General features: G+C 45.7%; 1 protein-coding gene across 5 annotated transcripts; it reads left to right on the top strand.

Moving 5' to 3' along the window:
• Positions 1 to 2,125: 2,125 nt before the first annotated feature.
• Adipor1 (adiponectin receptor 1) lies at positions 2,126 to 23,230 on the top strand. Of its 5 annotated transcripts, none has more exons than XM_036202687.1 (9): positions 2,126 to 2,342; positions 6,287 to 6,353; positions 9,823 to 10,057; positions 13,711 to 13,827; positions 14,433 to 14,604; positions 16,471 to 16,657; positions 19,498 to 19,685; positions 21,875 to 22,068; positions 22,372 to 23,230. In XM_036202687.1, exons 3-9 carry the CDS (start codon positions 9,917 to 9,919, stop codon positions 22,498 to 22,500), a joined length of 1,128 nt encoding a protein of 375 aa, XP_036058580.1. In that variant the 5' UTR covers positions 2,126 to 2,342; positions 6,287 to 6,353; positions 9,823 to 9,916; the 3' UTR covers positions 22,501 to 23,230. The 5 variants fall into 5 exon arrangements, with proteins under 5 accessions (XP_036058580.1, XP_036058582.1, XP_036058578.1 ...); XM_036202689.1 differs by having other exon boundaries at positions 2,186 to 2,342; positions 6,287 to 6,375; XM_036202688.1 differs by lacking the exon at positions 2,126 to 2,342 and adding an exon at positions 2,477 to 2,749.
• The last annotated feature ends 711 nt before the right edge of the window (positions 23,231 to 23,941 follow it).

The raw sequence follows: 23,941 nt of genomic DNA, 5'->3' as shown, positions 1-23,941 counted from the left end.
ATCACCAGCTCTGAACAGATTTGGTGACTGGACAGAGTTGGCCTCTCCCAGCCCCATCAGTCCTAAATAGCCTTCTATGCTTGAGAATTCAAGATTCAGTCTACTCACTCCTCCCAGGACAGGACTAAGTCAGCACTTGGGCCTCTTTCTTAGTCTCATTGGGAGAAAACAGTACTTTGGATTCAATAGGAAGGTCAATTTTTTTTCCATTTTATCTTATATGTGTGGGCATTTTGCCTGTATGCATGTCTATGTACCACATGCATGCAGCACCCAAGAATGCCAGAAGATAGCATCAGATCCCATGGAACTGGAGTTACAGACATTTGAGAGCTGTGCATGTGGGCACTGGGGATTGAACCCTGGTGCTCTGGAAGAGCAGCCAGTGCTCTTAACTGCTGAGCCATCTCTCCAGCCCCTCAACATGTTTTTCTGCATGGAACTGGGTGTCTGCCTCTGGGGCTCCTGACAGAAGACTTATGAGACCCTCAGAATTCACACATACACACACACACACACACACACACACACACACACACACACACACACAGTGGTGGCAATAGAACAGACTCCAGTAAATTCTGTTGGTGTTATTCCATCGAATACATCTTGGTTAACTAGTGTGTGTGTGCCCCTGCTCTGTGGGCAACCTCACCTTCAGAAAGGAAATTCTTGCGGGGATTGTAGAACTTAGCGAAGTAGCCCAGCAGAGAGAGTTTCCTGTACGGAAGCTTACTAGTACTTTTGTGTAGAAATGAGTGCAAACATTTATTAAGGACACATCATGTGAGCGAGCAATGTACTCTGAGGTTACAGCTGTGACCAAGACGAGCTGGTGGTAGATTTTCTTCCTCAAATTCTTCCAAGTCTAAGACAGACAAGTAGCAAAACATCTCAGCACATGATCAACACCACTGTAGAGGTGTAGGGTCCTAATAAGAAGGAGTTGAGAAAGAGTCAGAGGAGGAAGAATTTACATCTTGTTAACGGGACACGTACCAGGTACCATGCTAAGAATTCTGACTGCATTGCACAATATAATCCTTATGATAATCCTGTGAGTTGAAGATTAAGGATTTGCTGAAGGAAATACAGCTGGTTAGTGGCTGGCAGAGGCCGAAGCTGAAGTTAGGATTATCTGCAGCCAAAGCCAAACCTAGAACTGAGCATTGTAAACTGCTTGGATCTTTTGGAAGATGGTGAGGGAAAGGCACTCCACAGGAGGATTCCGAGTGCAAACGCCGGAGGAGTGAAAGCTAAGGCTGGCTAGGGAAGGAAACGGAGTCTACATGAACACAGACCATGCTTTTAACCAGAACAAAACTGACTTCACTCTCCTGGGGCATCCATCTAGCATCTGGACACCTTCCCCAGCAAATAGAAGTGTATTAGTGGTGTATCATTCTTTGGAGTGTAAGAAAATGGGACAGTCCTTAAATTCTATATTGTGTAGTTCAGTTGCGGCAAGAAATACACCCTCTCTTGGTCTTCCAGGTGTGCCCTCTGGATCACATGGGAACATGGACTGGAGCAGAAAATTGTCAAGCTAGGCTTGTTTGAAACAACTTCTCCCTTTCTGAGAAATAACAGGAACCAAAACTCAAATCCAGTTGAGTGCCAGACTCATGGTAGTCATTCCATAAATAACATACAAGAGGAAGAGGGTTGGGGGGGGTGTTAAGAAATTGGATATAGAAATGAAGAGTTACGGGGTTGTGTATGGCGGCGCACGTTTGTAATCCCAGCATCCAGGAGGCCGAGATAGGATTGCTACGAGTACGAGGCCAACCTGGGTTGCAGAATTAAACCTTTTTCTTAAAGTGTTTCGGTGCTGGATATGTGGTTCAATGGCACAGGGCTTGCCTAAAGGTTAAATTCCTAACACCGAGGGAAGAAAAAAAAAAAGTGTTTCGGAGCTGAAAAGCCGGGAAGTGGGGTGGGAAATTCAGCATTCCTTCCCAGGGTCCGCTCTAATTCTCCCGGCTCCCTTTTCCATCACGCGCGCAGTGTGCGCCCGGAGAAGAGGCTTTTGCAGTTGGCCAGTGGGAGGCCAAGCCGCGACAGCGCGAGCGAGCTATTGGTTCAAAGAGAGGCGAGGCGGGGCGTGCGCGGGAGCGCGCGGGTGATTGGCACGCGCAGGAATGCCTGGATCGGAGTTGGGGGGGGGGGGGGTAGCGCCGGGAAGGTGACGCGGCTGCGGAGGTGACGCCGTGCGGTCGCGCGGCCCTTCCGGCGCGGGCAGGGCGCTGAGGATCGGGCGCCCCTCGGCCGCAGGCCACCTCCAGCGCCGCGGGATGTAGCGCCCGGGCCCGCGGCCCCCAGCAGAGGCAGCCAGCCAGGCCGTAAGTGTCCCGCGGGTGGGCGGGACGCGGGCCCTGCAGGCTCGGGAGGGGACTGGCCGGGAGTGGCCCGCCCCTGGATCGCTGCTCACCGCCCGGCCCTCGGAGAAGTCCGCCGTAAACATTTCCGGCCCCTCCCACCGCGCGCCGCCTCCGTTCTGGGGGGCTGCTCGCCGCGGCCGGAGCCCAGCGGTCCTGGAGTGCTGCTGCCCTGGCAGCCGCGCGGGAGGCGGCCGCGTTCCAGCCCTGCTGGCGACCCCCGGACTTGAGCCTGCGAGTTGGGTGCGGGAGCACCGGCCCCGGGTGGCCGGGATCCCTAAGGCCCCACCGCCATCCGCAGGTCAAACGTGACGGGGATCCCTCCTGGATAGGGTTGGAGGGGAGGTGGATGGACAGTCGACAGGCCTAAGGTAATACTCAGCTGGAATGTAAACAGATGCTGAAAGTGTTGGGAAAGAACCAGATTTCATTTCAGAGATCTAGGGTTGATAGATGCTGTTTCGTTTGAGAAATTGGGTCTTCTAGCACTTGGTTTAAAGAAAATTAAGTGGCTGTCCCTCAGTTTCTGGTGCTTCGTGGGTGAAGAAGAAGCTGGGTGAATTTCAGTTTACACAGTTTCAGATGTCAGCGGAGCACTAAGAGGCCATGGGATCTGCTATATTAATCAGATTATTTCCCTCGAGTATTTAGCAGACGGGCCAAAGGAACCCACCAATTGCAGTGTCGTGGTCAATCAAACCAAGATGGTAATGGGTAGCTCTTCTCCAAACCGAAGTAATGTGGGGATGTGTTTACCGCCTTTGCCGTTTGACAGGGCTGGCTGACGGTGGTGGTGCAACCGCTGTTCCTGGGGCTTTATAGCAGCAAAACACTGCCAGGAACTCAGGTCGGCGCTAAATAGATTGCAATGTCAGGGTTCCCGGCTTGCAGCCACTACACATCTTTATTCCAGAAGTAGCTTCCGTGCCCCTGTTTTGTGCTAGGTCCTTGAGAAATCAGTCTTTAAAAAAAAAAAAAAAAAAGAGTATTGGACTTTGGTGTGGACCTTCACAAAACTGTACCCACTTGCAGAGTAGAAATCTCAAGTGGTGTTCACAGTAGCCCAGAAATTACACGGTTTCTGAGGAAGAAGCAAATAAGTGACCACTCCTTGCTCGGGAGAGAGAATCCTGGGAGGCAGCCCCCACTGCCGATGGACAGAGTGTACCACCTTAAATAGGATGTTGGGCTAACTTCTGTCTCTTCAGGGTGACCTCATTTTGTTTTTCTAAGATTCCCTGATGCAAAAATGGATTGTTCACTGCTCTGGGCACCATGCGTTTTCACACCTTGTTTAGATTACTGTGCCTCCCTGGAATGCCCTGCTACTACTGTCTATACCCATCAAATCTTAAAATAGTTCTGCAAAGCTTTCTTGATCATTTCAGCTAAAGTGACGCTTTTCTTCTCAGCACCTGTTAGCTCTTAGCTTTATGGTGATGCTATTAGAAAGCAAATTATCCAATAGACATCCCCTCCCCACTTTGTTCTTGGTTTTCCGAGACAGGATTTCTCTGTGTAACAGCCCTGGCTGTCCTGGAACTCACTCTGTAGACCAGGCTGACCTCGAACTCACAAGAGATCCACCTGCCTCTGCCTCCTTGAGTGCTGGGATCAAAGGCGTGGGCCACCATGCTCTGCTAATTTTTTTAATTTTTAAAAATGTTCTGTGTATAGCTGTTTGGTCTGCATGTATATGTATGTGCACCATGTGCATGCCTGGTGCCCACAGAAGATGGGTCGGATCCTTTCGGAACTGTGAGCCAGCATGTGAATGCTGAGTGTTAAATCAGGGTCCTATGGAAAGCAGCAAGTGCTTTTAACCACTAAGCCAACACTCTCAACTGGCTTACAGCCCTCAGTAACCCATATCCCCCCCGCCCCCCCCCAGACAGGGTTTCTCCATGTAGTTTGGTGCCTGTAGACCAGGTTGGCCTCGAACTCACAGAGATCCGCCTGCCTCTGCCTCCCAAGTGCTGGGATCAAAGGCATGCGCCACCGCTGCCCAGCAGTAACCCCTTCTTAAAGGTGATCAGTAACCATGCCAAGCTTCATATTCTGCTTGCCTTCTCTCTGTAGCGAGAACTGTACGTTCTGTAGTACTCAATAGATAGTCTCAGACTAAAGGATAGAATTTATCCTTTGTTGTAGGCCAGTAAATAGTTCTCTGCTTCTGGAGGAAGTCGTGTAAATCCAGACCGAGACTCTTTGACACACCCCTGCTGCATTATCTGCCCATCTACTCGTTACTCTAAGGAGCTGTGTCATCTTCACATCTGGGAGCTTTATTAAGTCACGTGTTTTTCTTGTCTGGTACTGCTGTTCAGCAAACTTGTTACATTTTGTCCTTAATGTTCCTTTGTACCCAATCTGCTTATCGGACAGTTCTCATCATGCTGAACTTAGTCCCATTTGCTGCTCAGAAATGTTGGGGGTATGACTAATGTTTATGAAGTTTGTAGCAGTCTTGAATTGCAAAGATCCTAAAGATACGTTCTAGCCAAACCAGTTCCAGGTGATTGGCTTTTCAGTACGTACCAGTTTCCTTGTGCTTTAGTGGGGCTTTAGGGTAGCGCAGTTTAAAGTGAATTGGAGGTTAGATGGTTTAAAGTGAATTTGAGGGTGCACAGGTTAGAGTGAGTGCTGTATTGTGCTTCTGTATTGACCAACTATTTGTAATGTGCTCGATTTTAAAAAGCAGCCGGAAGGGCATGGTACATGCCTGTTAGTAATCCCAGCATTCGGGAGGCTGAGAGAGGAGGATTGCCAGACCAATCTAGGTTACATAGGATGCCCCAAGCCAGCCAGCATTGCCTGGTAAGACCTTGTCTCAAGAAGAGTTGGGGTGGTGACATAAAAATCACCCTTATTATTCCTTGTGCTCCTCCTCCTCCTCCTTTTGCTGGGTCTTTAGGAAAGTTTACCCATCTGTGAGATTAAAGAAAGGCTTCATTTCTTCAGTTGGGATAGCTTTAACTGGCAGAGCGCTACAGAGGAAGTTAGATTGTGGCTTGCTTCCCCTTCAGATTCTGAGTCAGTGGCACTTGGCATCAAATAGAAGAGCTAAGGCCCCCAAACTGTGGTTTGGTAATGTCAAACATTGACCTTTGCCTTGACTCATTTTTCCCCAGTAGAGCTGTGAAATTAACCTCCCTAACAAAGACTGGACAGAGGAGAAGCGGGTCTTTGTCTGGACTGCTAGGCTGGTCTTTCTTTAGAATCATGAGAATCGAGCTGTGCACACAGACCCAACTCATCTTCATATTCTCAGAGAGTCTAAAGCTTTAGGTCAAATCAGGACCCTTTGAGCCTTTGACTCAGGGAAAGTGTGTGTCATAGCTTGGAAAAACTTGGAAACTGCTTCAGAGAATAAATTATCAAAATCTCTAAGGGAAACTCTCCAGCTAATTGGGCAGTGATTAAAACTCAACTTTTTCTCCAAGTTTGGTGCAGGATTATATTATTTGTAGGAACATAAGTACCTCTCCTTCTCCAGAGCTTTACTCTATAATAGCTTACATTTATCCAGTTGGGAAGCTTAGTGGTAAAGTTTATTAGCTTGAGTTGAAGAAATCCCAACAAAAATGCACTCGAGTTGGCTCAGTTATAATTGGCTGTGTTGGGTGTGGCCCTTTGAGAGGAAAGGTGTTTCCTCTAAAATGCATTAGGACATAGAGTGTGGGCAGAGAGTTGTACTTCTTGGCTCTCCTAGTCTCCTGGAATCAGCCTAACACCTTAGGGGTTTGTATTGAATTTAAATTGACAGAATAAGATGCTTGTAATTTCCTGTTGTTGGTGAGTGGTCTACCATACAGCAATGTTATTTTCAGGGCCTAGTGTTACTGCTCTTTTTTCTTGCCAGACCTCAGATCCCTCTCTCTTCCTTTCCTGTCTCTGTGTTGCTACAGTTTAGAAGACCAAACTGGACAATGGACTTTTCTCACTATGCTGACATGATCTCCATTGACCTCCATTGTATGTACATTAATGCATGATGGTATGTTTTGTATGATGAATTGTAGCTGATGGCTGCGTTGTGAGTTAACTGGGATGGCTGTTAGATTTAGAGACTTGAGGTCTAAGGAGATGGGAGGGTCTAAGCTAGTGATAGAGGAGCTGGACAGAATCCGTAGAATCAAGTGATTTGGATCAAAAAGAGAATAAGACTTTGTCCAATGGATTTGAAGTCACAAAACTTTTCTGGTCAGTTAAAGAAACTAGTAAAAATACCAAGCTGGATTCTGTGTCTGATCTTTGGACTCTTACTGTACAACTTAAAGCTTGTGTTAGCCTGGTGTCTCTTGTGGAATATTTGAGCAGCACTCAACTGAATTAAATGTGTGACCATTCTGTTTAAAGAGCTCTCTTCCCGCACTGTTCTCCTGGAGCAGTGAGATCATGTCACTTAATGTGGACATGTCACAAATTAACTTAAGCCATCTGATTATGCCAAACAGTGATAGAACTTCTGTTTTGCACAGGACCTCATACTACTGAATATGTTTGTTAAATAGTTGATGACTCAGTTGCCTTACTCTGGGGGAAAGGATAAGAGAAAGCCCCACAGTAGAGAAAAAAGGGCACAAACCTTGACCAGTGGAATGATGATAAATCATATGTTTGTTGGCTGGATTGTACCCCCTTCATTCGTTTGGAAATACAGATTCAGACCAAAACTATGGCTCTGCATCATTTTAGGAGCTGTGTATTATTATTGTGTTCCAGAATGCAAGCGGTTTTGTTTAGTTTCTCCCCTGATTGCCTGCTGGAACTGGTAGTTTAGTGTGCCCTTCTTTTCAGACTTCTCAAAGATGACCAAAGCTATTTGTTGGTCTGTTTGTTTGTTGCTCAATGTTATGGATTAACCTCTGAGGACTGTTTATTCGGTAGGACTTCTCTTTGAGGAAGTATGTTTTGAGGTCAGCAGTTAAGATTTCCCAATATTTCTTTTCATGTGAGTTGCTTATCCACTGAGGTTTCCAGTTTCCTGTTCTTCTTGAGCTCAAGTGTTGACTGTGACTGTGTGTATGTTGGCAAGTGTCTTGTCACAGTCTTGCCCACTTGAAGGAGGAGGAACTGGCTGTGTTGACATAAAGGTGTGTTGTATAGTGAGTTATTGTTTGTGTCTCACTGGGACTAGATTGGACTCTTCCAGCTTTGCGTGTATGTTAGCATAGGATGATGCATGAGTTCTGAGGATTGCCTTCACCTGAGGGCAGATTAAAATATTAGTCAGGCATCTCCAGAACCAATAGAAGGCAAGCAGGCAGGTAGGTAGGGGGAAGTAGCCCACACGAGCATGGAGGTTAACTCTCCAAATGGACCATCTGCAAGCTAGAGGACTAGGGAATCCAGTGGTGTCATTACCAAGGCTGAAGGCTTCAGAACCTAGAGGCCCTTGGTGCTTGTCCCAGAGTCCAAAGGCCAGAGAACCTAGATTCTAAATGTCTACAAGAAAAAGCTTCCATCACTGAGAGAGAACACTTAAAATTTATTTATTATTTATCTCCCCATCTATTTATATATTTATTTGAGACAAGGTATAACTGTGTAGCTCTGGCTGGTCTGGAACTCTGATATAGACAAGGCTGGTCTTAAATTACCCAGATCCACCTGCCTCTACCCTCCCCCGCCCAGTGCAGATTAAAGGTGTGCAACACCACACTCCCTCCAAGTTCACTTTTCTTCTGTTTTGTTCTGCCTGGGGGGGCAGCCAATTAGATGATGCTCACTCTCATGGGTGACAACAGATCTTCCTTACTCTGGTCACCAAATCAAATGCCAGTGTCTTCCTGAAACCCAGCACCTCCAAGAATGCTTTACCAACCATCTGGATGCTCCTTAATCCAGTCATTGGTACCTAAGATTAACTATAACCTACATATGCCTAATTATAATCTCCGGGAGGGAATCGAGATTACTCCTGGGTAAAAACTAGTGCAGATGCCAGAGGTGTTTGTTTATATAGTGAGCTGCCATGGGGGAAGCAGTATGCCTTTGGGGAACAGTCATGTTTACTTCTCCACATGAAAGAGTCAGGCTCTTCGGTTTAAATTCCTCTCTCATCATAAACCCACTCTTTTTTCTGCATTGTCCTGTGTTAATATTCTGGCCAAGGCTGTTGCTATAAGTAACAAATGCCCTTGTCTGTGGAAGAAGGAGGACTTGGTAATTTACAACATAGTAGAAATCTTTGGAAAATTCCTTTCCTTTTTTATATTATTTATATCTCCCTCAAGCCTAATTTGAAAATACTACGTCAAGTCCAATGCAGAAAATCCTAGAATGTTTGAGAGTTTTCTGAGAAGACTGAATTCTGATTTTCCTAAATGATCTTGTATGCCTGTATCCAGTTTATAAGAAAGTAATTTGAGTGGGGCTTAAGTTTATGGGCTATGGTGGTTGGGACATGCTCTTGCAGAGCTGGTGATTAGGTATGTGTGTGGCAAAGGGCGAACTTGGGGTGCCTCCTGTCTTCAGCTTCCTGCTTCCAGGTAAGTCATTGCCTGCTGTTAGAGAAGTGTGGTGGAAACTTGTTATTGGAGCCTTGATCCCAGACTGTATCCTTAAAAACATTGTAGTAGATTTTGCAGAGGAATTAACCAGTGAGTGTGTATCCTTAGTATACCCATGCAAGGCATATTTGTCCAAATATATGTAGATAAAGGCCAAATGAATTCAGTTATTTAATCCATTACTACGCCTGTGTGATCTTTTAGTAATTATAGCCAGGTGTGTGTTTCACTTAAGAAAAAAGCCAGGCCTGGTGGTACAGGCCTGAAGCACTCTCAGCACTCTGGAGGCAGGGGCAGGTGGATCTCTGAGTCTGAAACCAGCCTGGTCTACATATCAAGTTCCAGGCTGACTGGAGCTCCATAGGGAGGCTGATCTCAGACCTCCCTACCCCTGCCCAGAAGAAGACAATAGGTGTAGTGAGACCGCCGTGGTAGCCAGTTACACAGTGCTGAGAGCACAGTCTGCAGCAAGTCTTGGTGTTTTGTCGTCAGTTTCACATCTAGGCCTTTCCTGGGGAGAAGGGCTTTGAGGACTCAGTGGTAGGCATTACTGTTCTCACTAAATGGGCTCCATTCCTATGGGCAGCCTTTTCAGAGTGGGTACCCATTTTGTGATGGTGACAGCTTGGTATTGTAACAATAAAACCTGTGACGGCCAAGAAAACTAGGTGTTACATTTTTCATATATGTGTGTGTGTGTGTGTGTGTGTGTGTATATAATGAGATTATGTATGTATATGAGGGTTTATATCTCTGAGATTAGAGTTTCTGGTGAAGCATAATATTCTAAAAAAGACAGTAGATTTCATTTAAACATGAGCTACCCTTTACAATTAGGGTAGGGTGAGCTGATTAGCTATGTCATACTCAGTGTAGAATGACAGAAATGAATTCCATGTTGTCAACACCCTTCATGTTCTTGTTTGCAGTGTCTACCATCACAGGAAGATCTCTGCCCCCTGGGGCTGAGAGACCCCAACCTTTCCTCAAGCTGAAGCTGCAGGGTATTGAGGTACCAGCCAGATGTCTTCCCACAAAGGGCCTGTGGTGGCACAGGGCAATGGAGCTCCTTCTAATAACAGAGAAACTGACACGGTGGAACTGGCTGAGCTGGGACCCCTGCTGGAGGAGAAGGGCAAACGGGCAACCACCAGCCCAGCCAAGGTAAGCTGTCTTCCTGATTTGTTCCCTTGCCCGGCACCCTCCTGAGCCTCTTCAGCCTGTTGTTTAAGATCAATGTACCAGGCTCTGCTGACTCCCCATGGGAGGCCATACCTTGTTGGAGGAGGGAATGGGAGCGTGGGTTGAGGGAAAAGACTGGAGGGGTGGGAGAGGGAGGAGAGGGGGATCTGTGGTTGGTAAGTAAAATGAATAAAGAATTCCTTAATTAAAAAAAATAAATCCGACGATTGGTGGTGGCACACACCTTTAATCCCAGCACTCAGGAGGCAGAGCCAGGTGGATCTATGTGAGTTCGAGGCCAGCCTGGTCTATTGGTGAAATTATGAAGGCCACTCCACATAGTTATAAGAGAGGTTTATTTTGTGGGGTAACTTAACAAATGAATGGATAATTAGGTTGCAGGGTCTGGCAAAGGTATGGCGCAGTCCAGCGGTGTTCTCTGGAGAACTCTGCTTGGTCTACCTCCAGCGTCCAGGGTCCAGGCCCCAAGAGATCCCTTGCATTTGGATCCTGGGTCTCCAGTGTCCTCTCTCAGCCCCGCCTTGTAGGCGTGACCATTACCGAAGCCTCAATGGGGGTTGGAACTTCCAGGCCAAGGCTGGAATGGCTATCCACTACACTGGTCTACAGAGCGAGCTCTAGGACAGACACCAAAACTACACAGAGAAACCCTGTCTGGAAAAATAAAAAAAGAAAGAAAGAAAAAAAAAAAAGAAAAAATTAAAATTAAAAAAAAAAATCTCATCTTACTTCCAAAATAACCACAGTACCCTGGGAATAGCTCTAGGCAAGTCTTTATCATGCTGACTTGTAGGTATCTTTATTTTTCTCACTGTGAGCTTTTGAGAGTTAATTTCCCAAAAGAGCACCAATACTTTTGTAAACTCAGTGTCCAGCAGAAGAACTGAAATAAAATAAATAATCACTAAGTGAACATGAATTAATGTAATAGAAGAAAACTCCTTCAACTTTGACAAGTGGAAATCTTTCAGGTAAAAGGATCCTAGAAGTAACCAGTCCAGAGCTGATGTGGAGACTCCCTGACACACACCTCTCTTGTTCCTAGTCCTGGAACTCGCTGTGTAGACCAGGCTGGCCTCCAATGCACAGAAATCCACCTGCCTCTGCCTCCCAAGTGCTGGTGGGCCTTTTATTTATTTATTTATTTATTTATCTATCTATTTATCTATCTATTTATCTATCTATCTATCTATCTATTTATTTATTTATTTATTTATTTTCCGGGGCAGGGTTTCTCTGTAGCTTTGGAGGCTGTCCTGGAACTCGCTTTGTAGAACAGGCTGGCCTTGAACTCACAGAGATCCACCTGCCTCTGCCTCCCGAGTGCTGGGATTGCAGGTGTGCGCCACCACCGCCCAGCTAAAAGGGGGAAATACTTTTTTTTTTTTTTTTTTTTTGTCGGAGCTGAGGACTGAACCCAGGGCCTTGCGCTTGCTAGACAAGCACTCTACCACTGAGCTAAATCCCCAACCCCCCCCCCCACACACACACACACTTTTTTTTTTTTTAAGGCAAGTACTTTCCTGGGAACTGGGTATGGTAAGACATGTTGGTAATTTGAAAATTTGGTAGGCTGAGGCAAGATGATTGCAAATTTGAGCCTGGCTTGGGCCATATACACCTTTTCTCAAAAACAACATCAGCAACAGGAATTGCTGTGCTTAGTCGGGTGTGTGACTCACACCTGTAATCCTTTAATCCCAGCACTTAGAAGGCAGAGGCGGACAATCTTTGTGAGTTCCAGGACCGCCAGGGCGACGTAGACCCTCCTTAAGTAATTAGTAAGTGACTGTTGCTGCGTTGGGTGCACTTGATTGGCCTGGGGAGGAGTGGACCAGTCTGGAGGGAGGCCCCACATGCCTGGGAACTGCTGCAGAGTCAAGGTGGTTGACACTGACTTTTTAAGAAAATATGTATTTTATGAGTCAGGGGAGTGTGTGTGTGTGTGTGAGTGAGTGTATATGTGGGTGCTGCACACACCACATGCATGCAAGAACCTGTGGAGGTTTGAAGAGGGTGTCAGGTCCCCTGGAACTGGAGTTACAGACAGTTGTGAGCTGCCATGCTGGCGCTGGGAACTGTACCCCAATCCTCTGGAAGAGCAAAGAAGTTCTCCTTTTTGTTTGTTTGTTGTTTTTGTTTGTTTGTTTTTGGTTTTTTTTGTTTGTTTGTTTTTCGAGACAGGGTTTCTCTGTGTAGCTTTGCACATTTCCTGGAACTCGCTTTGGAGACCAGGCTGGCCTTGAACTCACAGAGATCTGCCTGCCTCTGCCTCCCAAATGCTGGGATTAAAGGCGTGCGCCACCAACAACCGCTGAAATCTTTTTTTTTTTATGATTTATTTATTTATTTATTTATTATGTATGCAGAAGAGGGTGCCAGATCTCATTACAGATGGTTGTGAGCCACCATGTGGGTGCTGGGAATTGAACTCAGGACCTCTGGAAGAACAGTCGGTGCTCTTAACCTCTGAGCCATCTCTCCAGCTCCGCAAATAAGTTTTCTTAACCATGATGCCATTTGCCCTATTTTTATTTTATTTGGTTTTGTTGTTGTTATTTTATGTAGCTCTGACTGGCCTAGAACTTAACTAATTTACCATGCAGATGAGACTGCCTCAAAAGTCACAATGATTGACCTGTCTGCCTTCCAGTGCTGGGATTAAACATATGTGCTATCACCCCGGCCACAGTTGTTATGACAGCAATCCCAGAGTAAGTGATCAGAGAGCAACAAGTGAGATTGTCAGCATAATCACTAAGGCAGTCTTTCTGTTTTGTTTTGAAAATTGGTGGACTGGAGCTCAGTGATGGTGCACAGTTTTCAATCCCAGCTCTCAGGAGGCAGAGGCAGGTGGATCTTCCTGGTTGAGGCGCCAGCCTGGTCTATATAATGAATTCCAAGCCAGCCAGGGCTACATATTGAAAGAAACCCTGACAGAGAGAGAGAAAGGGAGAGGAGCAAGGAGGGGTAGATAGATAATTATTAGTAGACTGGAAGATAAGGCTGTTTGGGAAATTGGGGGAAGTTGTGGACTACTTGTCCTCCAAAAGAGATGGGGGCTGGCAAGATGGCTCAGTGAGTGAGGTGCTTGCTGCCAAGCCTGGTGAGCTGAGTTTGATCCCTGGAACCTACATGGTAGAAGGAGAAAACCAACTCCCTCAAACTGTCTTGAGTTCTGTGTGCCTTGACGCGCGCACGCGCGCGCACACACACACACACACACACACACACACACACACACACAAATAAATTTTTTAAAAATGCTTTAAGAGAACAGGTACAAAACATGTAAAGCAACATGTACCTGTAATAATATTTAAGGAAATGAGATTAAATTTTTAAAAAAATCTAGGGCTGGTGCACTAAGCCTGTGTCTTTCCAAGGCTAGTCTCTGTCAGTCTGCCTCCTCTATGCCCAATAGAGCTTTACTCTGGTATTGGTGAAGTGTGAATCTCAGACAGCAGTGTTGTGAACTCAGTATGCTTGGGAGAGGAGGCACCGCTTTATGAGGAGGCTGGGTAGGATGCCGAGACTTTGAGCTACTTTGGATCTCCCCAGAAACAGTCCAGGTTAGGAGGTGAGATCTAGATCATTGTGTTGGTTGTCCTTAGGCTGAAGAAGAACAGACATGCCCAGTGCCTCAGGAAGAGGAGGAGGAGGTACGGGTATTGACGCTTCCTCTGCAAGCCCACCATGCCATGGAGAAGATGGAGGAGTTCGTGTATAAGGTGCAGCCTAGAGCTGGAAAGGGAAGGGTGGGGAATGGGGAGGGGAGCAGGCTTGTCTGGGATGTTTCAAACTGGCAAATTTACCTGGGGTTGAAGGACATTTGCTTGATGACCTGATTTCAAACCCTTGATCCTTGTGGTAAAAAAATGAATGATTCCCATAAGTTATCCTCTGATCTTCACATGCCCACTCTTGAACATGTATGAACATATACATGCATACAAAATAAATACATTAAGAAAAGAAAGAAGAAAGAATTCCTGCTTTTAAAGATGTAGTATTAGCCCAGTAAGAACTTAGAATGTAAATGGGGACAGAGGAGCAGGAGACAAAGGGTCTCTCTAGGAGAACATCAGAAGAAGGATTTGTCTATAATTTGAAAATTCAAGGAGCCTAAGGAGGTTTACCATAAACTGGTCAAAATACGGTCAATACCCTGATAGTGCCCCCCCCCCCCCTTGGTATCTCCAAGTCCAGGCTTATTTTCCTGTGGGACCATCTGAAGCCTGAGTGACAGCCTCCTAGTCAGGTTCTTCTGCAGTGCAGTATCTCAGAAAACCTGGTCTACACTGTGGCCCATCTAAAGGCGCTGTGTGTATTGTAGGTCTGGGAGGGACGCTGGAGAGTCATCCCATATGATGTCCTTCCTGACTGGCTGAAAGACAATGACTACCTGTTACACGGCCACAGACCACCTATGCCCTCCTTTCGGGCTTGCTTCAAGAGCATCTTTCGCATCCATACAGAAACTGGCAACATCTGGACCCATCTGCTTGGTGAGTGATTTAGATGAGGAAAATACACAATTTTTTGGACAAGTGCTGTACCACTGAGCAACATTCTCAGCAAGAACTCTAGTCTTCGATTAGTGGTAGTGATGCATACTATAGTAGTTTGAAAGAAAATGGCCCCGTAGGCTCACAGGATGTGGCACTGTTAGGTAGTGTGGCCTTGTTGGATGGAGTAGGTGTGGCTTTGTTGGAGGAAGTGTGTCTCTAGGTGTGGGCTTTGAGGTGTCAGATGCTCAAGCAGGGCCCTTTGTAACACTCTCTTCCTGCTGCCTGCCAGTCCAGATGTAGAACTTCCAGCTCCTTCTCCAGCACCATTTCTGCCTGTGTGCTGCCATGCTTCCTGCCATGACGATAATGTGAACTATAAACCACCCAATTAAATGTTTTCCTTTATAAGAGTTGCCGTGGTGCCGGGTAGTGGAGGTGCACACCTTTAATCCCAGCACTTGGCCTACAGAATGAGTTCTAGGACAGCTAGGGCTGTTACACAGAGAAACCCTATCTTGAAAACCAAAATAAAAAAAGAGTTGACATGGTCATGGGTATCTTCACAGCAATAGAAACTCTGAGACACTGGGGTCTCACCATGTAGCTCTGGTCAGCCTGAAACTCCTGTGTAAACCAGGCTGGACTCAGAGATCTATGTGCTAGAATTACAGGTGTGTGTCTTAGTTGGGGTTTCTATTGCTGTGTGAGACACCACAGCCACAGCAACTCTTATAAAGGAAAACATTTCATTGGGCTGGCTTACAGTTCAGAGGTTTAGTCCATTATCATCATGGCAGGAAGCATGGTGCTGTAGGCAGACATGGTGCTGGAGAGGTAGCTGAGAGTTCTACATCTGGATCTGCAAGCAGCAGGAAGAGATTGTGAGCATGACTAGGCCTGACTTGGGCATCTGAGACCTCAAAGCTCACCCTCAGTGACACACTTCCTCCAACAAAGCCACACCTACTCCACCAAGGCCATACCTCCTAATAGTGTCATCCCCTGTGAGCTATTGGGGCCATTGTCTTCCAGACCACTACACCCTGTCTCAAAATCACAGAAACAAACAACAAAAAAGGAATTCCAGTTTTACTTGCTAAGGAACTCTATAGTGTTTGTCCATGGGGAGATATAGTTTCTCTGAATAATTGATATCAGGAATCTTGCCTTTAAATCACCATTGACCTTAATTGACATTTGCCTGCTGCTCTTTGCAACAGGGTAGAAGGTCCAAAACAAGAGAAAATAGTACAGTATGTCCTATTGGATTCCTGGTAGAACGTTCATGTGTTGGGAACTCCTATTTCCTAACTTGCTGCTATAAAAACAAAATGCCAACATTTCACAGAGATTTTTTTTTTTTTTTTTTTGTGGCCTGAGAATGTATGTTTGCTGATAGTATGTTTACCTGGCTTCAAGAAGCCCTGGGTTTGATTCCTAGCATGATTTCACTAGGCATACCTGTAATCCCAGTCCTCAGGAGGTGGAGACAGGAGGATGGGAAGGATTATCCTTAGCTACACAGGGAGTTGGGGGCCAGTTAGAGTTACATGACACCCTGTCTCAAAAATAAACTGTCTTGCTGGGTGGTGGTGGCCCACGCCTTTAATCGCAGCATTTGGGAGGCAGAGGCAAGTGGATCTCTGAGTTTGTGGACATCCAGGGCTACACAAAGAAACCTTGTCTAGAGAAGAAAAATGAAAAGTCTGTGTCTGGGTTGGTTTCTCATGGCTGATGGCAGCTCTCATGGCTGATGGCAGCTCTCATGGCTGGTTCTCCTAGGTGACTGATAGAAGCAGCAGCTGTCATGGTACAGACATTCCACTTTTCCTCAGGGTTTGTGTTCCCTCTTTCCTTGTGCAGGTTTTGTGCTGTTCCTCTTTTTGGGAATCTTGACCATGCTCAGACCAAATATGTACTTCATGGCTCCCCTCCAGGAGAAGGTGGTTTTCGGGATGTTCTTTCTGGGTGCAGTGCTCTGCCTCAGCTTCTCCTGGCTCTTCCACACCGTCTATTGTCATTCAGAGAAAGTCTCTCGGACTTTTTCCAAGTAAGTTGACAGAACAGCAGTAGGGAGATGTGACAGTGCGTTATTGTCACATCTTGTCCCAGTGCTGAACAGGTGCTTGAGCTGCTCTGACGATGACCGAATCCCTTTTGTACCCAAGGGAGTGATGTCTGTTGTTATGACAAGAGAAACTTCATGGTAAACTTCCCACAGCCTCCTCAGCAGATGGAAACAGTCCTGGGCTGTGGTTTCTACTGAAACAGTACTGTGTTTTGTGATGAAACTTGAGGTGTCAGCGGGTTGTTTTCAAGGCCAAGTACATAACTGTAGCTTATCTTTGTGTTGGCTCAGCCAAAGTCACGTGTGCAGGCAGTCTGTGCTTCATAGGGCTAGTGCTCTTAAACCCTCACCCCCACCCCCCACAAAGCTTATCTTTGTTGGCCAGGCATTACTAAACGCATCGGACCTGTCAGGCGCTGTTGATGTCCCCGGCTCAGCATGGGGATTTGTTTACTTGACTGGTGGTGATTGTTCCTGCTTTCTTAGTAAGGGTGATAGATGATTTCATTTCTTCCCAGTAACACCAGTGACTAGAGTACATCTTTATTACCTTGGTTAGTGCCAAGCAGGATGGCTATACCTGTGTTCTCAGCTACCCAGTGGGATAAAGGGGAAACGGGTCTGGTAGCCAGCATTTGTAATCTCAGCCTCAGGAAGCTAAGGCAAGAGAATTGCTTTGCATTCCAGGCTAGCCCAGGCTACATAGTGAATTTCAGGTCAGCCCGGGATAGAAAGCAAGAATTAATTACTCAAAAAACAAGGAGAGTTGGTCAGATGGCTCAGTGGATAAATGCATTGCCACCATGCCTAATGACCCAAGTTCAATCCTGGGAGCTACATGTAAAAGTCAAGAACCAACTCTGACCTCCATAATCAGGCGGTAATGAACATACATACATATACACAATAATTTAAAGGCAAAAGTATTTTGAGAAATCCTAGGATGTCTGGGGAGAAGGCTTATTTATTAAGGGATGAAATGGACCACACACTCTCAAATACAAAAAAATGAAATGATGCCATTGCCTCTTCATCTCCCAGAGACAGATGGGGAACGCTCCAGACCAATTCACTGAACCATGCATCAGGAAGCCTTCCGTGTCCAAGAGAGCTCTCAGCTCCTGCTTGCATTTCAGGCTAGCCAGGCTCTCTTCCCTGTTAAGAGATCACATAGGCAGGCAAGAAGCACAGCCTCTATTGGGCCACATAACATAGCCCAAGGTCCTCGAATTTGTGACAGTATACAAAAATATCTTAATCAGGGGTAGAAATGTATAGTGTAATATGACAACAATATCCTTAATATGTATCAATATACAAAATAGCCTAAACAGGTAGAACATACATACAGTATGACAATGTAATTTTACATTTGTATCAATATACAAAATATTTCAAATAGTAGGAACATATGTACAATATGACAAATATAGTTTTGTATTTGTATTAATATACAAATTATCTTAAACAGAAATAGAAAAATAATTATACATTTATATCAATATACAAGAACCCATACCAATGCGAATTACCTAAAGCTGATAGTTACTGATTTAGTTTATAAATAGATACAATAATCTACCTTATTATCCTATCCTATCTAGTTCTCTTTTTCCTTTTCCAAAAGAGAATCCTGAGTCTAAACTTAATGTTCCACCCCCAACCCTTTACAACTCATAATTACAATTTACAACCAACCCCTAACAGATGACAATTATCCAGAACCCTGAGAAAACAAAACCTTTTGGGAGAGGAGGCCATTGTTTTCTTAAAATGCTTCCTGCTGTCTGGGGAACGACAGCTTCTGTGTGGGATTCTGTAAGAAAACCAAAACAATGGTTAAGTCTCATAAGGACTAGCTGTAATGTTAGTAGCCAGTCTCAGAGTAATGGGCAAAGCTTATATAAAGTTCTGGCTAGAGGTATAAGATGGTGGACCCTCACAGCCACCTTGGAATTATCTTGGGCAGTTTGTAGTCCAAAGCCGATCTTTGAGTAGTGTTTATCAGCTTAATAGCATCATGATGAACCATAAGAACAGGACAAGCAAAAGTACCTTACTCCAAGCATGGCGGCACATAAGTGTAATCCCAGCTCTCAGGAAGTAGAGGCAGGAGGATGAACTACAAATTGGAGATGGTGTAGGCTACCTAATACAACAAAAATCCCCTATGCTCTTAATCTAAGGGTTTTATTTTCAGAACTCCATCAGATTGGGGAAATAATTCAGAGCCCTTCCTGAGTGTGATGCTGAGAACCAGCTTGATTGTGGCAGAATTTCTAAAAGTGTCTCATGCAGCCCAGGATGGCCTTAAGGTCTCTGTAGCCTTGAACTCTCCATCCTTTCCCCTCCACCTTCCAAGTGCTAGGATTATAGGTGTGCTCAACACACCTGGCTTTCTTAGAGAATTTTTTACTGGAAGGTAAAATGTGCTTAACCCTGTGGAGTCGGGAACTACAGAGTGAGCAGGACAGCCAGGGCTAAACAGAGAAACTTGGTCTCAAAAAAACAGACAAACAAAAAATGTAGGTTTTATTGAGAATTTCATTCTTGTATACAGTGCGTTGATTCTATCTATCCCCCACGCCAACTTCCTTCCAGACCTTCCCTGGCCTGTCCTCTCCTAGCTTCATGCCCTCTCTTTTCTTTCTTTTGGTTTTGTTTTCAAATGTTCCATTGAGTCCAGTTTAGTTCCCAGGATAGATTGTGGGGAAGGTTGAGGGTCAAATCTAGGTGCAGGTGAAAAACAGTTAACTGCAATGAGCCACAGGAATTCTTCACTTCTCCCATTCATGCGCTTGATTTGTGTGGCTTGTTTTTAGACTGGACTATTCAGGGATTGCCCTACTGATTATGGGGAGCTTTGTCCCCTGGCTCTATTACTCCTTCTACTGCTCCCCACAGCCACGGCTCATCTACCTCTCCATCGTCTGTGTCCTGGGCATTTCTGCCATCATTGTGGCACAGTGGGATCGGTTTGCCACTCCTAAGCACCGGCAGACAAGAGCAGGTGAGTAGGACTGGGTTTGGTGCTGCATGCCTCATCCCGTGGTTCTCAGCCTTGCTAATGCTGCTGCAGCCCTGTAATACAGTTCCTCACTTGTGGTGACTCCAACCAAAAGATGACTTTTGTTGCTACTTCATAACTGTAATTTTGCTACTGTTCTGAATCACAATGTAAATATCTGTTTTCCAATGGTCCTAAGTGACCCCTGTGGAAGGGCTGTTGAACATCTCCCCTCCCCCAAGGGGGTCTTGACCCAAGGTTAAGAACCACTACTCTAATCCCAAGTACTCAAGAGATTGATGTGGTCGGATCAGAAGTTCAAGGTCAGCCTGAGGACCCTGTCTCAAAGTAAAAGATAAAAGGGCTGGGGATAATAGTTCCAAGGAAGAGCATTTGCTTCTTGCCTGGTATTTACAAGGCCTAGGGTTCACTCCCTAGTACCAGAGAGGGAGGAGGAAAGGAAGAAAGGAGGTTGAGCATGTAGGAGGACATGTTGTAAAGGGGTTAGACCCTGGGATGAATCAGCCCAACCCTATTGTTTTATTTTGTTTTGTTTTCTTATTGGTTTTTTTTTGGAGACAGGGTTTCTCTGTGTAGCTTTGGAGCCAGTCCTGGAACTTGCTCTGTAGACCAGGCTGGCCTCAAATTCAGAGAGATTCACCTGCCTCTGCCTCTGCCACCGCACCCGGCTTACTTCAGTCTTTTTATGATTTTAAAATGTAAATTGTAGCTGGACAGTGGAGGTGCACACCTTTAATTCCAGCAACTGGGAGGCAGAGGCAGGTGAATCTCTGAGTTTGAGGCCAGCCTGGTCTACAGAGCGAGTTTCGGCTAGCCAGGGCTACACAGAAATTCTCCCAATCTAAAAAAACAAACAAAAAAGGTAAATTTTATTAAGAAGTTCATTCTTGTGTACAGTGTATTTTAATTCTACCTCCTCCAGCTTCCTTCCAGACCCCCCCAGCCTGTCCCCCTCCAGCTTCCTTCCAGGCCTCCCCAGCCTGTCCCCCTCCAGCTTCATGCCTCTCTCTTCTTTCCTTTTTCTTTTTCAAATGGTCCATTGAGTCCAGTTCTGCCTGTATGCACATGGGTGTGGGGCCATCCACTTTAGCCCAGACAGCCTCCCACTGGCCACGCCCCTCAAAGAAAACTGACTGCCTTTACCAGTATCCATCACTGCCACAGCTCTTCAAGGACGTTGTGAGCCTCTCCTGTCTGTGCTGGAATTCTGACTGGCTTGATCCTATGCAGAAGTTTTAATGCTCCCTTTAAAAAAGATTTATTATGATTATGAGTGTCTTAGTATGCATCTGTGTATGTGCCCATGGAAGCCAAAAGAGAGTGCCAAATCTCGTGAAGCTGGAGTTCCAGGCAGTTGTGAGTCGCCTAACCTGGGTGCTGGGCATGAAACTGGGAAGTTTCTGGAAGAGCAGCAAACACTGTTACACACTGAGCCATCTCTTCATCCCTTTCTGTGATCTTTATGGCAAACCCGCTCTTCTGGCTGCAGAGCCACTGAGCCCCAGCATTCTATGATCTGTTCCAAGCCATAGATGAGTTTGTTTGTTTGTTTGTTTGTTTGTTTTTGTTTTTCGAGACAGGGTTTCCTCTGTGTAGCTTTGCGCCTTTCCTGGATCTCGCTTGGTAGCCCAGGCTGGCCTCGAACTCACAGAGATCCGCCTGCCTCTGCCTCCCGAGTGCTGGGATTAAAGGCATGCATCACCACCGCCCGGCCATAGATGATTTTTGAAATAACCTTTTGTGATTTTTTTCAAATTTTGTTTGTCTATTTTGAGAAAAGATCTCACTAGGTGGCCCTGGCTGGCCCAGAACTCAACATGTAGACCAGGCTGGCCTGAAACTAAAAAAGATCCACAATGCTCTGCCTCCCAAGTTCCGGGATTAAAGGAGTTCACCACCAGCTAGTCCCACCCCCTTATTTATTTTCTTTGTAAATATGTGTGAGTCTGTGTCTGCCATGTGTGTGCAGGTGCCCACAGAGGCCAAAAGAGGGCATAGGATCCCCTCGCCCCACAAGAACTGTCTGCTGTTAGTCATCTTTGCCTAAATCCCCTAAACGTGTACTATTTATCAGAAAGTAGTTGCTTTTCATAAATATATAAATTCCAGATTCAAATCGATGCCTTCCACATAGGTCTTTCCTGCTTGACCGTCATGTCTGTTCTGTTCAGGAGTGTTCCTGGGACTTGGCTTGAGTGGTGTTGTACCCACCATGCACTTTACAATCGCTGAGGGCTTTGTCAAGGCCACCACAGTGGGCCAGATGGGCTGGTTCTTCCTCATGGCTGTGATGTACATCACCGGAGCTGGCCTGTATGCTGCTCGGATTCCTGAGCGCTTCTTTCCCGGAAAATTTGACATATGGGTAAGAAATGACTCTTAGCAGGGCCCGGGATGGGGAGGGACTGACCCAAGGTCAAAGCTGTGAGGAGGAGGAGGAGGTGTTAAGCGATTTGGGTCGTGAAGCATTTGACTATGCATTGTGTCTGAAGGAAGAGAAAAACCAAAGTCAACACTGGTGTCTCTCAGATAGTTTTTTTTATAATGTTCTCTAGCAAGCATCCCTTTTGTGAGATCAGACAGTTCTTAAGGGGAAACCAGCAGAAGCAAATACTTCCTCCGACTTCTCTCTGTCCTCCTAAAGGTGGGTCTCTGTTTATTCCTACAGTTCCAGTCCCATCAGATCTTCCACGTCCTGGTGGTGGCCGCAGCTTTCGTCCACTTCTATGGGGTCTCCAACCTTCAGGAATTCCGTTATGGCCTAGAAGGTGGCTGTACCGACGACTCCCTTCTCTGAGCCTTCCCACCTGAGGGTAGAGGAGGAACTTCCCAAGTGCTTTTAAAAATAACTTCTATGCTGAAGTAAGAGGGAGAGTCTGAGTTGTCTGTTTCTAGAAGAAACCTCTTAGAGAATCGAGTCCAGTCATCTTCAGCTCACTGTCACAGCCACCAGGCAATAACCCTCCTCCTTTTCATTCCCTGGCTGGGAGCCACACTCCTCGGCAGGCACCTCAGCAAGGACTGCTGGTCCTTCAGGGATAGGAATTTGAAGCTCATGTTGAGATTTCACCCATTCCTCCAGCCATTTGGGGGAAAAAAAATTATGAACTGGGATTCTTCAGAAATTATGTTTTGTTTTTTCTTGAAGAAAATATCCCTCCCTTACCCCCATCCTTACTTTGTAACCTGGCTGATAACAGGCCACCCATTTTTGTAGCTCACTTTTCAAAAACAATTATAACCTGGTCCCGTCTTTCTAGGGCCTAGATCTGCTTATATGGCAGGACAGACGAAGTCACCGCCTTGATGTAGCCCGGCTAATCATGGAAGTATGTCCAGGCTTCAAGTAACTTGAGTTTAAAACCTTTTTTTTTTCCTTGGCAGAGTAATGTAAAATTAAAATGGGGAAGATATTTAATATTTAATACTAAGCTTTAAAAAGAAACCTGCTATCATTGCTATGTACCTTGATGCAAAGACTATTATGATAATAAAAGAAAGTACAGACAACGCTTGGCATTCAAAGAGTTAACGTGTATTGTCTCAAGTGCTTGCTCACAACTCCAAGGAATTGAGGCTTCTGATGACTCCAGCTCCTACTGAGACACAAATCTGAATCATGCTGACAGACATGTGTGGTCAGTGAGTAAGCACAATTCAGTTGCCAGCCTCTGATCTCCACTACAACTTAACCACACAGACATCAGGTAGGAAAATTACTGTGCAGGCTGGGGCTGTCCCTCAGATTGGTAGAGTGTTTGCCTGTTATGAGACTCTCTCAAACAATAAAGATCATTGTGCTATAGTAGTATTAATTATTATAAGAGTCTCAAAAGTGTTGAGAGATATATACCCTAGAGCTTGGGTGCTAGAGAACTCTTAGTCAGTTCAGTGTTTGACATCTAAAAACAGGGATGCTCTTGTCATCCCAGAGCTGGGGAGACAGACAAGTAGATCACTGGGCCTCCCTAGCCAGCAAACCTAACATAACTGGCTAGTTTCAGGCTAGAGAATCTGCCCCTTCTCCCCACAAAAAGTGGACAGTGCTTGAAGAACAACTCCTGAGGTGGCCGTTTGGCCTGTATGTCTGTATTCCCTCACACATACCCCACCCACAAAAGCCCACTTTGTTGATGTGATTGTCTCACCAAAGGATGGTTTATGTTCTTTGATACTTTATGAACTATACAGAACTTGATTAAGAGCTTCTGTTCATTGGGTACTGTAAGCTAGTAGTA

The sequence above is a fragment of the Onychomys torridus genome, chromosome 11 (genome assembly GCF_903995425.1).
Source record: "Onychomys torridus chromosome 11, mOncTor1.1, whole genome shotgun sequence".
In the NCBI taxonomy this organism is placed as follows: Eukaryota; Metazoa; Chordata; class Mammalia; order Rodentia; family Cricetidae; genus Onychomys; species Onychomys torridus.
Note: the sequence above shows the minus strand (reverse complement) of the source record. Positions and strands in the feature narration are given on the sequence as shown.